This window comes from Haliaeetus albicilla, chromosome 26 (genome assembly GCF_947461875.1).
Source record: "Haliaeetus albicilla chromosome 26, bHalAlb1.1, whole genome shotgun sequence".
Classification (NCBI taxonomy): Eukaryota; Metazoa; Chordata; class Aves; order Accipitriformes; family Accipitridae; genus Haliaeetus; species Haliaeetus albicilla.
This window is the reverse complement of record NC_091508.1, coordinates 210026-228292: the sequence shown is the minus strand read 5'-3', so window position 1 is coordinate 228292 and position 18267 is coordinate 210026. Positions and strand designations below refer to the sequence as shown.

The window sequence follows — 18267 nt, the reverse complement described above, 5'->3', positions numbered from 1 at the left end:
ATTGAGGTTTTGTAATGTATCCACTTAAATAGCGTAAATTAGACCAAATGTAGAACAGAGAAGCTTCTTATAACACACAAATTCCAGATGTCTGTTCTTCCAAGACAGATTATTTTACTGTAAGTAGTGTGAAATAATCGTGCTAAGTCAGTTATTCTTCATTTCAGTTCGGGATGTTACTTACTAATACCTCCTCAGCTACTTTGCAGGGAGAAGAAAATGCAGTCACCAGAAGCGTAACATATATCTGCAGTTTGTCATTTATTTTAATAGGGGGTGGTGTTTTATACAAGATCTAAATACTTGCCAAGGTTTGTTACTTCAGTTCAAGTTGCCATATTTCTAATTTTGACTGTTGCTGCTGTTGATATCTTCAGCAGATACGTAGACTCGACTCCCAAGCCAGTTACTGAGCAATCAGGAATGAAAATTCCAGTTGTTTCTGAGCATAATGAGACTTCTACTATCTAGTCTTCTCAGCTATGGCTTACATACAGATCCATGAACTATAATTTTGCAATCTTGAAGTTAAGATTCAAAATCCACATCAAGCCTAGCCTACCCACGTTCATAGCTTTGCTAATTCCAGAACATGTGATATTTGAATGCCTTACTATAAAAAATAGGATTTAAATGATTGTTCATTGAGACTTTACATGAAAAAATAAATGTTTTTTCTTGGTGTCTACCAAACATGATTTCCAGTATAGTGGTATAGGTACAGTATCTGACATTATAGAATAAATTACAAGAAACTTAAGCGGTAAGAATTAGAAATGCTAATTAACTATTGTAAGAGTTTCTGCATGTCACAGTGAGTCTTATAGTAATTAAAATGTCTTGAAGGTGGAGAAAAGTCTTTCCACTTGAACAGGTAAAAATTCAAGTCTGTACTGCCCACATCTAGAATCAAATGGTAAGTAATCAGTTGGGACCTCATTATTTTCCAGTACTGTTGTGGCAGGGTTGTGAATCCATGGTACATCGTATAGTCCTCTTGGTATCATGAGTGTGCCATGAGGTGTATTGTATAAATCATCTGCAAAATTACAAAAATACTGTTAGTACCACTATAGAAAGCTTACAGGAGAGGTAATCAACTAGGAAGGATGTAAAATCATATTTGCCTCATACTGTGCCTGTTTCTGTGAATGGACTGTATATAAAACTAAAAACATAAACAACTTTATGTTAGGCATTAATCCAGTTTGCATCAGAAGAGCAAATAAAAATTAATAAATGCATGTGCTTTGGCTTGTGAATCCTTCAGGTAGCACACAATTCAAAAAAGTAAAAATTGAAAGCTACCAGTTAGCAGCTATTCATAGTAGTGAATATTGACATTTTTATCTGTGGAATTTTATTAAGTTTTAAAGGCTATATTCTGACATTAGCCATTGTATTTGTTACTGGCTAGTCCCATTTACTACAAGTAAAGTTACATATATACACACATCACACACATATATATATTTATATAAACATGCGTTATTTAAAAGTATCAGCAAGGTAAGCTTACTTCTAAATGCCTTTTTCACTAGGTTTTAAAATTTATATTAACCTGTGCCAATAAATGTAGCTAACAAGTTATCAAACAGAATATTTCCTTTTTTCATTGTTATTTCCAGTGAAATACATATACATGATATATTTGTCACATTTCTTTTCACTCTGGGTCTTTACTAATCAATCCTAAGGAAGATGTGGCCTTCAGTGTCGGAGGTATAATATCTCTTCCAAGCAAGAATATAATTGATAATGACTGTGCAGACAGATACTGATTTATTAGTTCTTTCAATGGTGCAGCTGAGGACCTGCAGCTTCCAACAGGAAGTCTGTCAATATCAGGTTACCCTAACTTAAAGCAAGCATTTGGAAATGTTGGTATATATTACTACTTTGCTTCATAATATTGCTAACAGGTCTCCAGTTCCTTTTCTGTCAAATACTTCTTCAAGGAGGGTAAGCAATACTCTGGCCTACCACATCTGCTTTCTTTTTTCCTGTCATCCTTATTTACCATGTGTGCACTTGTATTTTTCTCTAGTACTTCAAATATTTTTCCTTTTTTTCTATGGCAGATCCTGTCACTTTCCTGCTCTCACTTCTTCACCCACCCCATTCACAGAACGGTATGTCCTAGTCCTTCGAACATTTATATCGTCATCAATTTCTTGATACAGCTCTCCATCTGTTCTTTGGCTTCAACTAAGACAAACAGGTCTGGCCCCAGCAATTCAAGGAAATGCTGCTGTCATGTGTAGTGACACCTGCCTGAAGCCTGGGTTGTATGATTTGGAGTCAGAGCTTCAAGGATGTTTACTGATATGGTTGTGAAAACTTGATTGCTTGGTTTCAGCGTTTCTGATGTTGTTTGACTCACAACTCTTTTAAATGATAAAAATTGAGGTGGCAGAGTGACAACCAACTTGAGCCTTGTGATATCTGAAGACTTCTTAGTGTAGTGAATGGTGTTACATGCAACGTGCCAGATGTGACATGCCTCTATCCATTATGATCCTTCTATATTCCAGCTGGTAGCTGCATTTTGCACCTTGGTTTGATTGACTTTAGCTGAAATACGGGATGCTATAAAACTTGTTGCTATTGTTTTTCCAGATCCACTCTCTGTCTTTGTTTGTATGGTCTCTTTTACAAGAAATACATAATCTTTGGCCTGAGCAAAGTACTTTGCCATAAGGTAACAACAAGAGAAGAGGATTAGAAAATGCATAGGTTGAATTCCATTCATTATATTGTCTCACTTTTCTTGTTCAGCAGCAGGTTTATTTGTTTAATCTGCTTTTTCCTCTTTTTTTCTGAATTGCCTTGGGAACAAATAATAGGATATTGAATTATGAGGTTTCTTTTCACTATTTCCAGTGGTTGTCAAATCAGACCTTACTCATCTTGAGCTTTTAGCCTCTTCCCTGACAACCTCAAGATCTGCAAGTCTGGTGGGGTTAGCAACTGAAACTAGAATTTAGAATTAAAACATTTTTGTCTTTGTGTTTTCTTTTAAAGTAAACATTCTATTTAATTTCTCTATATATCCTGGGTTTTGATGAGAAGGCTTGAATACCTAAGGTAGACTTCTGACTAAAGAGATATTTAAATAGAAACCCTATCTGTTTTGATATATTTTAGAAAGAATATTAGAATTTACTTACTGGATAACTGAGTCTATAGCCCTGGGTCTGTAGATTATAGAATGTATGTTTTTAAAAAAAAAAAAAAAAAAAAGCGCTGATTCCATTTAAATACTTATCTTGGCCATATGTTTAATGCCTGATCTCAAATTTCTGGTCCAGCTACTTGCTTTTAATTGAGAATTAATTTTTGTGTATGATAAGTAATTTTTTGCTGCACCTGTTTGTTACAACAGCCTAAAACAAAGGCATAAGAGGGGAAGGTCTACAAACTTGAATTGAAAATTCAGTTCTAAGTCTGAGAAGACAAATAATGAGCATTTACCTATTCTAATGCTTGTCTTGGATCTCTCATAAAATATTCAAATGTCAAGTCACTATCATTTGGCCATCATGGCTTTATTAAGCACAGGAAATTTCAAAACTCTTAGCTTGTTATTTCATTAGTAGGGAGTGTTGGGACTTTACTCAAAAGCTGAATTTTTTAAATGAATGTTCCAACCCCTCTTACTACACAGTACTTACATTTAACTTCTATACTGGATAATACTGAGAGATTCAGCAAGAGTGTCACACCTTGTGGTAGCACTGTATAAAGAAAGGCCTTCCCCCAGCAAGTGGTCCAAAAAAATAGCTCTTTGGTCTGTTTTCTTTGTTGTTAAATGCACAGTATATTGTGGCAACAGTGGTTTTTATGTCATGAAAAGGAATACTCTAGAATTGTGAGAAAACTTGATACAATATTACAGGTATTACAAGTCAGACCACAAGGTTATTTTGAGAACTTGAGAAAACCCACATTTTGTATCTCACTTAAAAAAGAAGAATGTAACCACTGCCAGAATTTAAAACTACAGTAGGGGGTTAGTATGCAAGCACTTCCAGGTACATTGTAATTGTTACTTGACACTACTGATAGTTACTTCCACATGGTTTGTAAAAAATCTGTTTTGGTAAAAGCTGCAAGAGCAGAGCGTGCAAAATAGAATGCGGAAAATAAGAACAAATCTTAAGAAAATCACACTTTCAGGACTCACCCAAGCTGACAAATGCAGGAGCATATAGACTCGCAGGTGGTACTGAGTAACAGATCCGATGTCTGAGTATGTGCGTGTTTGTTCAGACTCTCCAATACCTCCCAGCAGGGCTGGGCGAAACACGGGAATGTCTCTATGGAAACCAGTGAAGTTGCACTGGGGTTAGAGATTAGTCAGTATACCCACACTAGTGCTGACCTCACCCCACTGAAACTAACTGGGTAATACAAGAGGAAGGGGAATGTTACATGTCGGCAGTTGCTGATCTTTCTTCACAGTGGCTTTAAAAAGTAGCTTTTTCAGAATCGGACACTGTACTGGGAGGATTGCTTTAAACAGTATTCCCCAAGCATATGTAAGGAAGATATTAAAATCTTGATTTAAAAGATACATTAAAAAAATCCTCAGGTATGCGTGATTGATAGTTATTATAAAGCACAACTATTTCTAGAACAATAATATTCCTTTAAATTTCTAAACTAAAAGGATTTAAGAAAAAATAACTGCTACAGGAGTTAAATGTCTCTAACAAGAAAAAAACCACTATGAATAACAGTGTTATTCCTTCCACCTTTCCTGTCCCAAGATATCAAAGTATTTAGTTTGCCTTGCTTCTACCAGGAGTATCTTGATGGGGGAAGGGTTCATGAGGAAAAACAGTCTTCCCTTTTCCTTCCTTACAGCCACTTTAATTTTTAGTCGGAATCTGAGAGTGGCTTCCTCATTGGGAGGCATTCACTTTGGCAGGCTTCACAGTCTGCCATAGCTGTGGTAGACTCTTCTTTTTCAGGTGGGCATATGGGGTTGCCTAAGAGAGGAATGCATATTGGGTAAGAGCAGCGTCTGACAGGACTGCATGCCCAAAGCCTAAAAGGAGAAACAGAAACATACCCCAGTGTTCTTACTGAGCATATATAATTTAGCTTAAATTCTGATCTGAAAAAAAGTCAATTGTACACACATAGTGTCAAGTCTCCATACCAGATCTTCATCAGTGAAGATCTTGTCTGATTACCTACTGACTACTTATCAGATTGCCAGTCAAATCAGGAGAACACTACAACCCTTAGAAACTGAAAAGTGTCTGTGACTTTTACCCCTTAGCATTGTTATGATATTGGGTGGGTATAGTCATTCATCCTTGATAATATTGCAGAAGGCTTCTGGCTTGTTGTTGTTTGTTTGTTTGTTTGTTTTTTAGATTTTGTCCTCAGTGTAGCAATTGTATATCTTAGAATAACAGACATATCTAGCACTTTCCAAAGAAATGAAACCAAATACAAAGTGGTCTATCATATGAGCCAAACAGCAAATAGGATTATGAAGTATTTTCAGACCATAAGTGGAGATCATTAGCATACGATATGCAACAAAGAGAATTGCTGTTTTAATCTGTGGTTGATAGGAAATGCTGCAGCTAATCCTAGGAAAGGAAGAGAGGAGCAGGCGTCTGTGAATATAAATTTAAGAGATGAGAGCTATGTTTCAAGCTATTACAGAGAGACTTGCAACAGACAGATAAGCTTTGAAAATTCAGCAGCCACAGTCTGTTTAAATGCAAAACCTGGCAAAACACTTGTTTCTATGGCAGCATATTAGGATCTTATTTCCTTTATCAGTGGAGGTCTGCAACAGGATGGGGTTGGAAGTAATTCCTCTACCAGAATACTGATCTTAGAAATCTGACTGGCTTTGTCTGTTTTTCATCAGCACAGCTTCTAATTCTCTATTGTTTGCAAGCATGGACATGTTTTTATTTTAATATCCACAGTGCTATGTGCAGTGGAAACAGGAGTTACTCTGCTCTGTAAATTGACCTGCTCGTAAGATCACAGTTTTCATTGTGTTGTACTACTAACAGGGGAAGAGTGAGTAGGAATAACGTGTGATAACTTCTCATTGTTCCTACATTTATCTTAGGTGTTGGTCAGTGACAGAGAATCCTATTAAATTACTTCTATACGTAAGCTTCTGGTATGCACTGAATTTCTCCAGCCCATTATAGAGATTCCTGGGTAATGAACCCAATAATTTTATCATTACTAAATTCTGTTTACAGAGATAACTTAAAACACTTCTTGTACAACATCAGCATACTGCCTTTCACTTAATGAAAGTGTAAAACAACTGATGTCAGTGAATGGATTGGTTTAGTCAACAGAAAGGTTAAAGATAAATAATTAACAGTGTAACTGGCTGTTCCAGAACACGGCTACAAAGCTGATGGCTGTAAAAGAACATTAAAAATTTCTGTCACTGAATAGTTTGCAGGTCAGCAAGGGGGCAACCAAAGAAATTGATCATAAGCATCAGACTTTTAACTACGGATTTTAGGAAACTGTATGAAAGAAGCCTTTGGCGCTCATAGATTGCCACACTGGACTTACTTTGTTGTCCTACCAGAGCCTTTTGTCTTGCTGCTCCCAGTAGGTAGTGGGATCTTGCTCACATCAAGTGTTCAGAGAAGTCAATAGTGAATGAACTCTGGGATCATATACAGAAGGACAATCAAGGAAAAGTTTTTCTACCAGCTTAATAGTTTGTGTAAGTTACTGAAGAGATGTGAATGTGTATATCACTCTGGTGATGTTTAGTGCATCTCTGACAGATGGGCAGGCTAACATGATGCCAGCAAAGAAGAGGTAGTAGCCAAGAGGTCCTGTGTCCATATCGGTGTGGAGCTAACCTGAGTATGAGCACCTTAGTCTCAAGGGCCGCTCAGACTAATTAACTGTGCTTCCAGATAAATGAATTTTCTTTCTTCATACTTGGTCAAATATTTCTGTAATGCAGAGGCTGGGTAAAAAAGTTGCAGTGAATAAATGCACTGCTGAAATTATACTACTTGCTCCAGTGATTAGTAATTCCTGACATTCAGCATACACCACATTGGACTCTGCTTAATAGCTCTAAATCTTCACAACAGTAGGGCTCTGGACAGATGGAACTAAGGACATTACATCTACGTAGTTGCCTTAACAACGAAATTTGTAATCACCTCAAAGAATGAAATCAGGTTTGTGTGGCATGACCTATTTTATGTAACACCATCTTGACAGGCATTAATTGTGTTCTCATCCGTTAATTCTTTATTGCTCAAATCCTGTATCAACTTTCTGTTATATTACCTGATTTATCAGCGATAGATGTCAGGCTAGCTGGTTGAGAGTTACCTGGGTCAACATTCTCTCTTTAAATATTGGCATAGTATTAGCCCTTTTCTTAATGTTTTGAAATTTCCTCAGTATTCCAAGACTTGTTGAAATTAGCATTAGCTAGCTAATGATGTTGATTTAAAAATATTTATTCCTTATACAATTTATTTAATAATTTTTGTTGCAAATGTTTATGTTGGTTGTTCAGCCACTACATTTTCAAATGCACATGTACTTAGTGAAGACATTGCACTTACTCTACATCAACAGCTTGTCTTCATCTACTAATGTCCCTTGACATTACTGCTGGCCTCTGTCCTGACAGAAGTTTATTTCCTAGTCTCCAGCTTCCCATGCGAGTTTTCTACATTTTCTTATTTCTAACAGCGATTGTTGTTTGTTTTCCTTTTTTTCATTGCTATAGTTTTTAGTGTTGCATTCTCTTTCTCATCCTCACTATGACAGTTTCAAGCATTGTTATAATTCTTTTTTCTTCACTATTGATGTTTGCAGACATTTCCCTAAATCTTGTTAAAGCAAATTCTTAATCCTTTTTTACCCTAATCTGAATTCCTCCCTGCCCCCCTCCCTGCCCTGTTATGCCCATTTTTCTCAAATCAGAGAAATTAGCACTTTGAAGCAGCAAAAGATACATGCCTTCATACTCTGATCTGTCCTCTGCCTATGTTCTTACAGTGTATGTTGAGGACACTTTAAACCTGGATGTGGGGGTCTTCCTGTCAGGACCAGTGTATACACATATAGCTCCAACTGCCTAAAGCTGTGCTTGTAAATCACTGTGAAATCTTTAGAGAAAAGAATCAGCTGTACCTACTTCAGCTGTGCATGCAAGGGTCATGTGATATTCTTGCTTTAGGAATGCTATTTTTTATTATTATTTTGAGCACTTTTTGTCCTCTCCAGGATTTAGTTGTATGAGTCGTTTCCTTTTCCTTTCAGATCATTGTCTCCTTTGAAATACTCTAAAGATTTTCCAAGAATGAACATTCTTTTCTGTGATTAAAGTTTTAAACCACCAAATCCATCCATTTATATGTAATGTGTATGCGTATATATAATGTGTGTGTATATATATACACAGTATCTACATATAGGTGTGTGTATGTGTATACTCATATAGCCTGTATGTTTAACTGCATTTAAAATATGTCAGAAAAATATAGAGTTAAATAACATACTGGAGTAGTAGCAAAATAAGTGTTATACTTCTGTTGCTAAGTGTAGGTGGACAGATGTTACTGAGAGAACAATTAATACTCTGCTCATGTCCTTAAGCCAGAAAGAGCTATATTTAATTCCTGAGAAGTTATATGGTAGAAATTAACCCAGAATTAAAAACTCCATGAAAACAGAAAGCATTTCGCTAGTCCTAATAGAACAAGAACTCTATCATATTATCCAAAAAAAACCTTGGAGAATTAGTCCAGGACATAAAGCTGTGTGCAGCAGTCCAAAACCACAGGAAAAGGAGACAATGTTACTCAGGAACTGGCTAAACACCAGTCCGGACTGACTGGATCTCTCCTCCAACAGCCCAAAGTGACCATGTTTACCAGCTCAAACTCAACTTTATTATATTTCTTATGGCTATGTAAATCAAGAATGTGGTTGACGTGCACAAGACATACATCAGATTAAAGTCCAAATGGCATTTAGGTGATTAACTGAAAGGGTAGGTGTGAAAAGAGCAGCGGTGAATAAGCATAGTGAGAAGGCTGGCCAGACGCTGATGAAGTAGTAGAGGACAGTGGCTTTGTTGACCCTTTCTTACTTTTGTTCCTCCCAGGTGTTCCACAAAGCCCTAAATGCAAGTGTTTTTTCCCCCCATCTGTGGACATCTCCGTTTCACTGGTGGTGGTGCAATATTTTGCTTCTCATTGTGCTACAAGGAGTAATTTCTTAAAAGTTTTTCAATTAGTCTTTCAGAGTGCGTTGCTTGTTACTTCAATATTTGCTCAGTAGGTTCAAGGCCAGATAATTTCTCAGTGTGTTTTGTTTGAGTAGATAAGTCAGGCTGTACCTAACCATACTGTAGAGCAATTGCTTTGATTTGAGATATGTCACTTTATGTGTATAGCACTGCATCTCTCAGTTGTGCCTGCCTGGTAATAAGCAAACAGAGTGAACCAGACTTCATTAAACTTTTGCAAAACATAGGTGTGGAATTCATCATATGTGATTCAGGATGATTCCATTTCCATGTGTATTGGGTCTGGCTGAGATGGAGTTAGTTCTCCCCACAGCAGGCCCTCCTAGTGCTGTGCTCTGTATTGGTAGCCAGAAAGGTGTTGATAACACACCAGTGTTTTGGCTGCTGCTGCACAGTGCTCACACAGCATCAAGGCTGTCTCTCCAACATTTCCCCCTCCCTCACCGGCAGGGGTGGGGTTAAACCACGACACCATGCTAGCCTTCCTATCATGATGTTCCTGTCCTATGTAGTGATTAAATTCATCAATAATAACTTTTTTAACGCAGTGGTTAGTTTAAAAGCCTGAGGAGAGAATGACTGTTAAAATAATTAGATTTCCAGCTCCAGTTTCCAGGTTAGGATATTATGGACACATTTGTTCCTATCACATTTGCTTTGTGGTTCAGTATGAATTTTCAATAGATGACTTTGCGATAAGAAAGCAGCAATTCAGATGCAATTATATAAGCAGTAAGATTAGGCTGGAGAGTATAAAGCACACACAGAGCTTGTGCTGGGTCACTGCTTCTCCCAGCTCAAGGCAGAATCAGGTTCCTGTAATAGGGAAGAATTCAGCTGACAAGAGGTTGGTCTTTCCAGACTTGCATTGTTGCAGCTACAGGGTAAACCAGACTGTGTAATGAATGACTTTTGCTATGGGAAACTGACAGCTGGAAGAGACTAGAGGGTGATGTCCATATGTTTGTAGACACTGTCATTTGAAGTTTGTAGTTTAGAGGCTACAGAGTAGACCCTGGAATTGTCTCGAAACTAATCAAACCTTTGTTCTCAGGATCCCCTAGCAGGTCTGAGAAATGAGGTCAGCACAACAGACAGATAAAGTGGGAATTCATTGATTTGAACTCTTTGCTGATGTTCTTTATTGTAATTTGCTTGCATCTATTATTTAATTCTTGGCAGTATTCCCATTTCATCATGCCTCTAAGCCAACTGGAAAGTAAAAAATACAGTGTTATGCCTGATATGCACAGCTGTTTCTTTTTCTCTCTTAAACATTTTATAAGATGCTTTCTTGAGAAAATTATTTTTAAACCAGTGAGATTATTCTAGCATCTCTGGTTAATTCTAGAGCTCATGTTCTCTCACATATGTCACATTTTCAAATCCTTTAGCTCCTGTTATTCTTCTGTGTCGGCATTTCATCACTCATTAGTGAAAAGTTCCATGTAATATGCTTTAGTGGGGAAAAAATGAATTTGTTTTATGTTGTTAATGGCCTGTTTACCCTTCTTTTCTGTTTAGTGGTTAGTACTATTTCAATTAAAGGTCTAAGATTGGAAAGAAGTTGTCAGGCTGTAGCTAAAAAAGTTAAGATTACGTCTAGTCTGTGACTATCATAACTGTTCTTGTCAAATTCTGAGAAAAGGGCTGGAAGGTATATCTAATTTTACTTAGGGTTTGCTTTCTTTGTTTTTCCCCCATCTAGCATGAGTCTCTTCTTTGTGATGTCTCTCCTCTTTGGCCTGGCTTTCGGTCAAACAGCATCACTTTGTGCTCCTTCTGAGTATACAATCCACGTGGAGAAAAGGGAATGTGCCTACTGCCTGGCCATCAACACCACCATCTGCGCTGGATTTTGCATGACTCGGGTACAAGACGTTACTCTCTTTTAGGCAGTTGTTTCTATAATGGCCATCACTGCAAAACAAGTGCCTGTTCTCACTGGAAAATTGTGTGTAAATGATCCAATTGTAATAGTGTTTGTCACATACAGAAAAATCACACTATCATCATGTTTTCAAGTTAGCTTTTTGCAAAGGTATGGATGAGAAATGCCAAGCCTTCAGAACTTCAGAGTTTATAATAACATCAGTGGCATAGCACAGAATTGGCTGCTGCTGTCACTGCAGAGCCTCTGTAGTAAGTTTGTGGGGTCAGGATGGAACAGGTGAGAAGCAGATTATATTTAGTCACTCTTACTTAATGTAAACAACTTGGGTAACATCTACTCCCACTACTGTTAAGACAGCTAGCTGTGGAGAATATCTCACAAGTAGGCATGCCAAACATTATGCTTGAGCTTCGCTGTTGAACACAGCATTTTAAGTTCCACCTTGGTCAGCAGGCAGCCAATATGCATTACAAAGCACTGTTAGGGCTGTGAGCCAAGCAGATCAGTTAAAACCATATAAGCAAGGTGAACATCTCTACGGCTGTAGAGAGCCCCAGTCAGATGCAGATTCAAAATTACAGATCTGAACAGAAGTACACTGAAAATATCAGAGCTAGTCTAAGTGTAAAGAGTTTTGCCTTCTGCACATTTGAGAAAACATCAAAGGAGGTCTTCTGACACTCATGTATGCTTCAGTGAAACAATGCATTTCTTTTTTCTTTGTAGGACAGCAATGGCAAGAAGCTGCTACTCAAAAGTGCTCTGTCCCAGAATGTCTGCACATACAAAGAGATGTTGTATCAAACAGCACTGATTCCGGGCTGTCCTCATCACACCATCCCTTACTATTCCTACCCTGTGGCTGTGAGCTGCAAGTGTGGTAAATGTAACACTGATTATAGTGACTGTGTTCACGAGAAGGTTAGGACAAACTATTGCACTAAACCACAGAAGCTTTGTAACATGTAAGCTTCCAACAGAATGTGGTCAAAATGTACCTCTCTGCTCACAACTAAACATAAATAAAAGTGCATTTCATAACAGGTTTGCAAGTTGGTGTGCACAAAGTTTTATTCTAAAGATATATTACTAGTTACTTCAATTAACTGGATATTCTGTGACATGCACAAAGCAGAATCATAGGACCGCAGGTTGGTATTTTGAACCCACCTGTAATTTACTTTGGGGAAGAAGGAGAAATGACTGTGTATGTATAAGCCTTTTCTCATAAATCTGAGGTGTTTTGTGAAAAGATACTCAGAGACAAAACATTTGATATATTTCAGAGTTAAAAAAAGGCAATGCATACTCTTAATATTGAACATTTTAATTAGATTTAGATTTTGACATATACTTACAGCCTTCATATTAGCAATAGTATTTTTCCATATATGTAATGTTACGTTTTTTGAGGGCTCTAGCTTCAGTGTAGTTAACGGGGACTAAGCACATACAGTTTGCAGATCTACATGATAGATCTATGTCATCACCGCTGTTGTCCAGACCTGTGTTCATTAGGCATACTTTTCATGTCTCTGCACTAGTGGAGTAAGTCTCTCTTTTTTATTGAAGCACATTATTTGAAAAACTTCTATCTCCATGAGCACTGAAGAATCAATGGAGCTTCAAATCTTGCTACTCCGTTCTGCAGAAGGGAAGTGTAATACCATCAAACTTAAAGTGAAACTCAGAAAAAACTCTTTTTCCCCACACAGGTCAGCTGGTCCCTTATGAGTGGGAAAGTGAGCTGAGCCCCCACCCTATGTGCTGAACATGCACAGGTGAGAAGTGCAGACCCAGGAACAAAGAAATAAATGTAAACTAACAGATTTTTTTTTTTTTTCCACTGAGATTCCCATCCTCTCTGCTCTCTGCCCCCCCCCGCTGCTATTGTTTCATTAGGCCTGATGACTCTGTGGCAAGCTATGATTGTACAAAACCAATCACTGAGAAGGAGACCTAGTTTCCACCTGGTTTAAGTGATTCCAAAACAAAGTAGAAGAGTTTAGAGAATCCAGTGACAGAGTTGCAGCTTTGCCCCTCACCTACAACAGGAGTAATCAAATCACAGTTCGATTAAATTGTCCCTGCTCAAGTAAATGTGACCTCTGCTGATGCAGGAGTACTGTAGACAGGACAGCAAGACTACACTGAAGGCATGAACAGGGCTGACAAAATTCTCCATGCTTCCTTAACTGAGGAACAGCACTACCATTCTGCATGTCTTTGCAAATGCAGCCGGGGAGGGAATCGAAATCTAAGTATATAAATAAATTAAATGATAGTAAAAGGATTCTTAACAATATGTAACTATACAAAACCCAAAATATTTCAGAGCTAAGAATTTGCAGCTCTGTGCAGATGCACTAAAGGTTCAAAACCCCATTAAATATAATTTTCAGGTAATACATGCCACTAACGTGTTAAATCACTACCAAAAGCTTTGTCTTTTTACACCCCTTCCCAGCCTTGTAAACTGGGTTACTTCACTATAGCTCTCTTTTAGTTGTTCAGTGATTGCAAATGTGTCTTTATGAAAAAACAATTTTCACTTTTAAAGTGGAGTATTAAGTGGAACAGATTTATCCAGGGGTTCATATCAGGAGAGCAGCATTCATGCTTTTTCCATTATCCAGGCAGAGATTTGTTTTATTTTGGCAAGTAACAGACCCAAACAACCCCTAGAGCCAGGAAGATGAAGACTGACTTGCTGTGCCCAGTTTGAACTGTCAACTATACTCAAAGATTGCCATTGTGCCCACAGAGAATTAACCTGCTGATAACCCTCAGAGCCACTGTATACCCAGCTGTTGGTGTAGTTCTTTTATTTGTCTGTCTTTATGTTTATTTTTGCTTTCAGCAAAATCAGAAGATAGCAAAAACCAATGACACACCTACTAACATACTCCTGCTTTTATTGATATTAACATAAAGTTTCAGTTTTGATTGTGCAGGAGGGAAGTTGCATACATCTGCTACACATTCTCTGACTTTGTAAAATTCTCTTGTGTGTTACTTTAAACATCAGTATTTCTTCTTGGGAAAAGCCTCATGGTGCTGATAGGTGCTGATAGGTGCCAGTTAGACCTTAAAACTGTTTATCTACCTTCCCAAGAGTTTAACTTCATTACTTTTTATGGAGCAGCATGAGATGCCATTCCATAGTTAAGCCCAGAGTCAAGCAGGGAACTATTGTGAAGAGTTCATTTTAGGGGTTGACTGTTAACAGCATCCAGAGACAACTACATAACCCGTTAGGAAAAATCCATAGGGCAGGGCTTTTTTTTAATAAATTTTTATAGTCTCCTATACTGTTCAGTGTGCAAACAAGGGAAAGTAGATGACAGAAAAAGGAACAGTCCTAAGAGAAGCATATGTTAAGTTTACATAGCACTCCATAGTTAACAGATTAAAAGTATTAAAAAGAAAATAAGAAGTGTCCTATCTTGGCAAGATGGCCCTAAGACTCTTGTAATGTCCTTTAATGGCCTCTGTGTGTATGGACCCAGGTGCTAAGAGTGTGCCATTCTTCTTCTGAGCACAGCAGGTTTGATGTTACGCACTTGAGTTAGCAGCGGGGTGATACCTACAAACTGTCAACCAGGTACTGAACAGCAGACTTTACTCACGAGGTACTGTGATGCTGAAATAAAGCAGAAAGTAACTTATTTCCTTACGTTTTCTCCTGAAAATTCAGTTCTTGCTCTTCCTCATCCCTCATTAAAGATGAAGCTCGAATATTTAATGTTCTTGCCACCATCCATAGCAGCATCTCCATTCACTCATGCAATCTCTTATGAAAAGTAGCAGTTACTAACCTGTACCTCACAGAGGTTAGGCACTAGCGCTCAAGACATCTATGGCCCACTCTCCACCCTTTCTCATCTCAAGAATTCTCTCTGCCCCCCCCCCCCAAGACCCATATGCTGTGTACAAAAAATGACCTACATTGATTATGGCCCTCAAGCAATCAAAGGTACAACCTGAAACAATGCCAAATGCCAGAACACTTAGAGCCTTAAAGTTTTGCATAAAAGGGTAGAAATTAATTTTTAGCAGAAACATCAAATAATTAATATTTAGAAACAGATACTCGAACCAAACATGTACTCTTTGAGGATGATAAATAAACGTTCAATTGCCACTCTTCTAGTACCCTGTAACTGAATTGTCAACATCTCTGTGGGAAAGGTGATAATGACCTGGCATGTTTCGGCACCAATGTCCTTACCACCATCTCTTTACATAGAATAAGCCCTTTCTAACATAGAGGGAGAAAAGACTATGAAATGGTAATATTATTCTTCTTTTGCAGCAGGAATCATAAAGACAAAATAATTTAGTTTGCCATGCTTGTCACATGTAACCTTATTCCCATGTACAGGAGCAAAGTCTAAATGGTAATTTCAGCCTACTGATACATTCACTATGCAGCTCTAATCCTACACTGTATTGCATCAGTTACAACCATGGCAGCACCTGTTTGTGCTACTATCATCTATTAAACAGGTTAATTAATTCCAACTCCATTCAAAGCATGCGAGAGAAATAAGTCAGTCTGGAAACATCTTTTCTGACAAACACGATGAGTTTTTAGCCTGATTACCAAAGTTTACTCAGATTGAAATGCAAAGCATATAATGACAGACAAGAAATTGTCAATATGTGGCAAACTATCAGATTCCTAGTTAATACTACGTACTCTTTTGTAAACTCATTACTGCTCATTTTTATAAAATTCTACTAACTTCCATTTTTAAATTAAATATTACATTCAGAAAGGGCATTAAGCTGAATCAACGTACTTAAAACAATTTAATCAAGCTAAAAATCAAAACTCTGACATATACAAAACATGAATGATCTAGAATATTAGAAAAGAAATGTTCCCATCTCTGGCAAAAAAGTGTCTGAAATAGTAATCTCCTGTCAGCTTGCTGCATTCTCATGAGTTACCAGGGTCAAATTAACTGAGACCTGAAAATACTACTGAGATGCAAGTTATATTTTTTTCTGTTTATGCAAATTCATTTTAAGAAATATGATTGTAGCTCCCAAGAAATTAGATTTTTCATTCACACTTTGCTTGAACCAGAATTCACAGGATACAAATAAGAAATCTAATTTTCTTAGAAAAATCTTGCTTTCAATTTTGCAGTTTTCATGAATGTTCCTGGAATCTGATACTCTGTATTGCAAACACCTTAATTTTATTTCAACTGCAGTAAAGCCTCCGTGGAAGATGAAGGGAATCTGCTAGGTGGCCCTCCTTGAGCAGGGGGGTTGGACCAGATGACCTTCAGAGGTTCCTTCCACCCTCAACCAATCTGTGATAACAGCAAAAGCTTTGTCCAAGTCAACTGCAATAATAAGCTGACAGCATTTGCGTGCTTGTCATGGATTCTACACAAGGCATGAACTGTAATTGTCATATGTATAATTTGGTGATAAAAAAATGCCTTTGCAGGCAAGGTTTGAAAATTTAAATTCTCTGAAAACACTGTTTACAATTAATACAAAATCCAGAGGATTTTGCAGAAACAGTAGGAGCCCTCCTTCTGTAAGACATGCCCCTTACACCTATGATTTAAACAATCCAGTTACAGCTAGATGTATACAAGACTACTTTTACAACTGTTGGACCAAGAGAGGTTAGTTTCAATTAAGATAACAAAAGACTTTCTGGGGTGAGAAAGTCTGGTATTCCTCAGCCCCCAACAGAACTGCAAAAACCATGTAGTGACAGGATGCAAAAGAGCTGGGGACTCCCAAGTTCTCAGCAAATAGCTGCAACATGAATTGCTACTCTCTGGTTTGTGAAGAGCATAGAGAATGACAGGAAAAAAATGGGAAGTAGGTATTTACCCAACAAAGCAGCAATTATGTTATCTAGTAAATGGCAAAGAAACAAAACCTTCAGCTTTAAGGTCAGACAGTGCCTTCTCAAGGTGTCTGAGCCTTTGAAAAGAGTATTTAGCACAGGAAAATTTAAGTCAGCTTACTATTAAACAGCACTTGCACTGAGCAAAAATGGGAACTAGGCCTACTTAACAGTCATCAGCAGCAGCACTGCAAAATTATTATAATGCTCCCTTATGGCTGGGACTGACAGATTTTCTTCAGTATGAACATAGGCATGCAAAAACCAACAGCCTACTTCTATGGTTAATGCCTACGCAAAATCACTGAGAAGAAAATAACTAACGTGGCTTCTTTTACACTTAAGAAAAATCCAAATTAAGACAGTTGGGTTGTGTTAATGCATCTATTTAAATACACATTTACGCACTCACGGAGCACTTTGTCCCTTTGGCCTTTCAGCAGTATTTGTGTTCAACTTAAGACCCTCGGGTCCAGTGATAGCAGCCTGTTGAGGTGAGGATTCCTTAGGGTCAGGTGTCTGTTCACATTTAATTTATCTGAAGATGCCTTTTCACACAACTAAGCAATGGATCTGCAGACAATCCTAACATCCTTACCTCTTCTCAACATCTTAATCCTGGTGAGGAAGTCACAGAAAACCTGGGAGCACAGAACACAAAGGAGACTAGCAGGGGGGTGGGTCGATCGGAATCCGCACCGAGGCAAATTTGTCCTCTAAACGTCACCGGCCTCCTCTTCAGTACCGATACTATTGTCGCATTAAACGTTAGGCCTCTCTCACCTGGGAGAGGCTTGAAAACTGGGTCATCCTCTCTCTCCAGCTTCTTTGCTGCTAACCGGCTTACAGCCAAGGGCCTCGCCCCCGTTCGACTACCCCCACCCGTAAGGAGACTCTCGGAAGCCCCGAGGCTCGGGGCCACCGGGACCGGGGCGGCCGCTCCCCGCCGCGGCCGCCTGCTCCTCGCGGCCCAGCGCACACGGCCTCTACCGCAGGTGCCCAGCGGTGGCCATGCTGGGGTCGATTTGGAGAAGCACAATCCCGAACGAGTGAACGACTCTCACGCCGGGGAACGAGAATGCACCCGCACGGCCCGCGGCCTCCCTCCGGTTCGCCCGCAGAGACAAAACTCGCCCCCGGACCCACCCGGGGCGCCGCGGCCGGCCCCGGCGCTACGAGCCGGCGGGTAGCGCCGCCCAG

At 38.6% G+C, this 18267-nt stretch overlaps 1 protein-coding gene and 1 long non-coding RNA gene across 4 annotated transcripts in view; one reads left to right on the top strand and one right to left on the bottom strand.

Annotated features, from left to right (window-relative positions):
* The window catches only part of TSHB (thyroid stimulating hormone subunit beta), a 13485-nt gene extending 1256 nt beyond the window's left edge, over window positions 1–12229 (top strand). Inside the window, exons 1-3 of one of the 2 annotated variants that reach the window (XM_069771523.1) lie at window positions 1879–2132; window positions 11001–11163; window positions 11913–12229. In XM_069771523.1, the coding sequence (XP_069627624.1) occupies window positions 1879–2132; window positions 11001–11163; window positions 11913–12155 (660 nt within the window). In that variant the 3' untranslated portion in view covers window positions 12156–12229. Of the gene's footprint in view, window positions 1–1878; window positions 2133–11000; window positions 11164–11912 lie in introns of those variants that run through there. The other variant, XM_069771524.1, reaches the window with a different exon arrangement.
* Window positions 1469–18267, bottom strand: LOC138682095 (uncharacterized). 2 transcript variants are annotated; one of them, XR_011322309.1, is made up of 4 exons: window positions 17666–18267; window positions 14750–14829; window positions 6574–6670; window positions 1469–5053 (listed from the first exon to the last, which is right to left on the bottom strand). It is a non-coding gene; the product is annotated as an uncharacterized lncRNA (long non-coding RNA). The 2 variants fall into 2 exon arrangements; XR_011322308.1 differs by having other exon boundaries at window positions 1469–6670.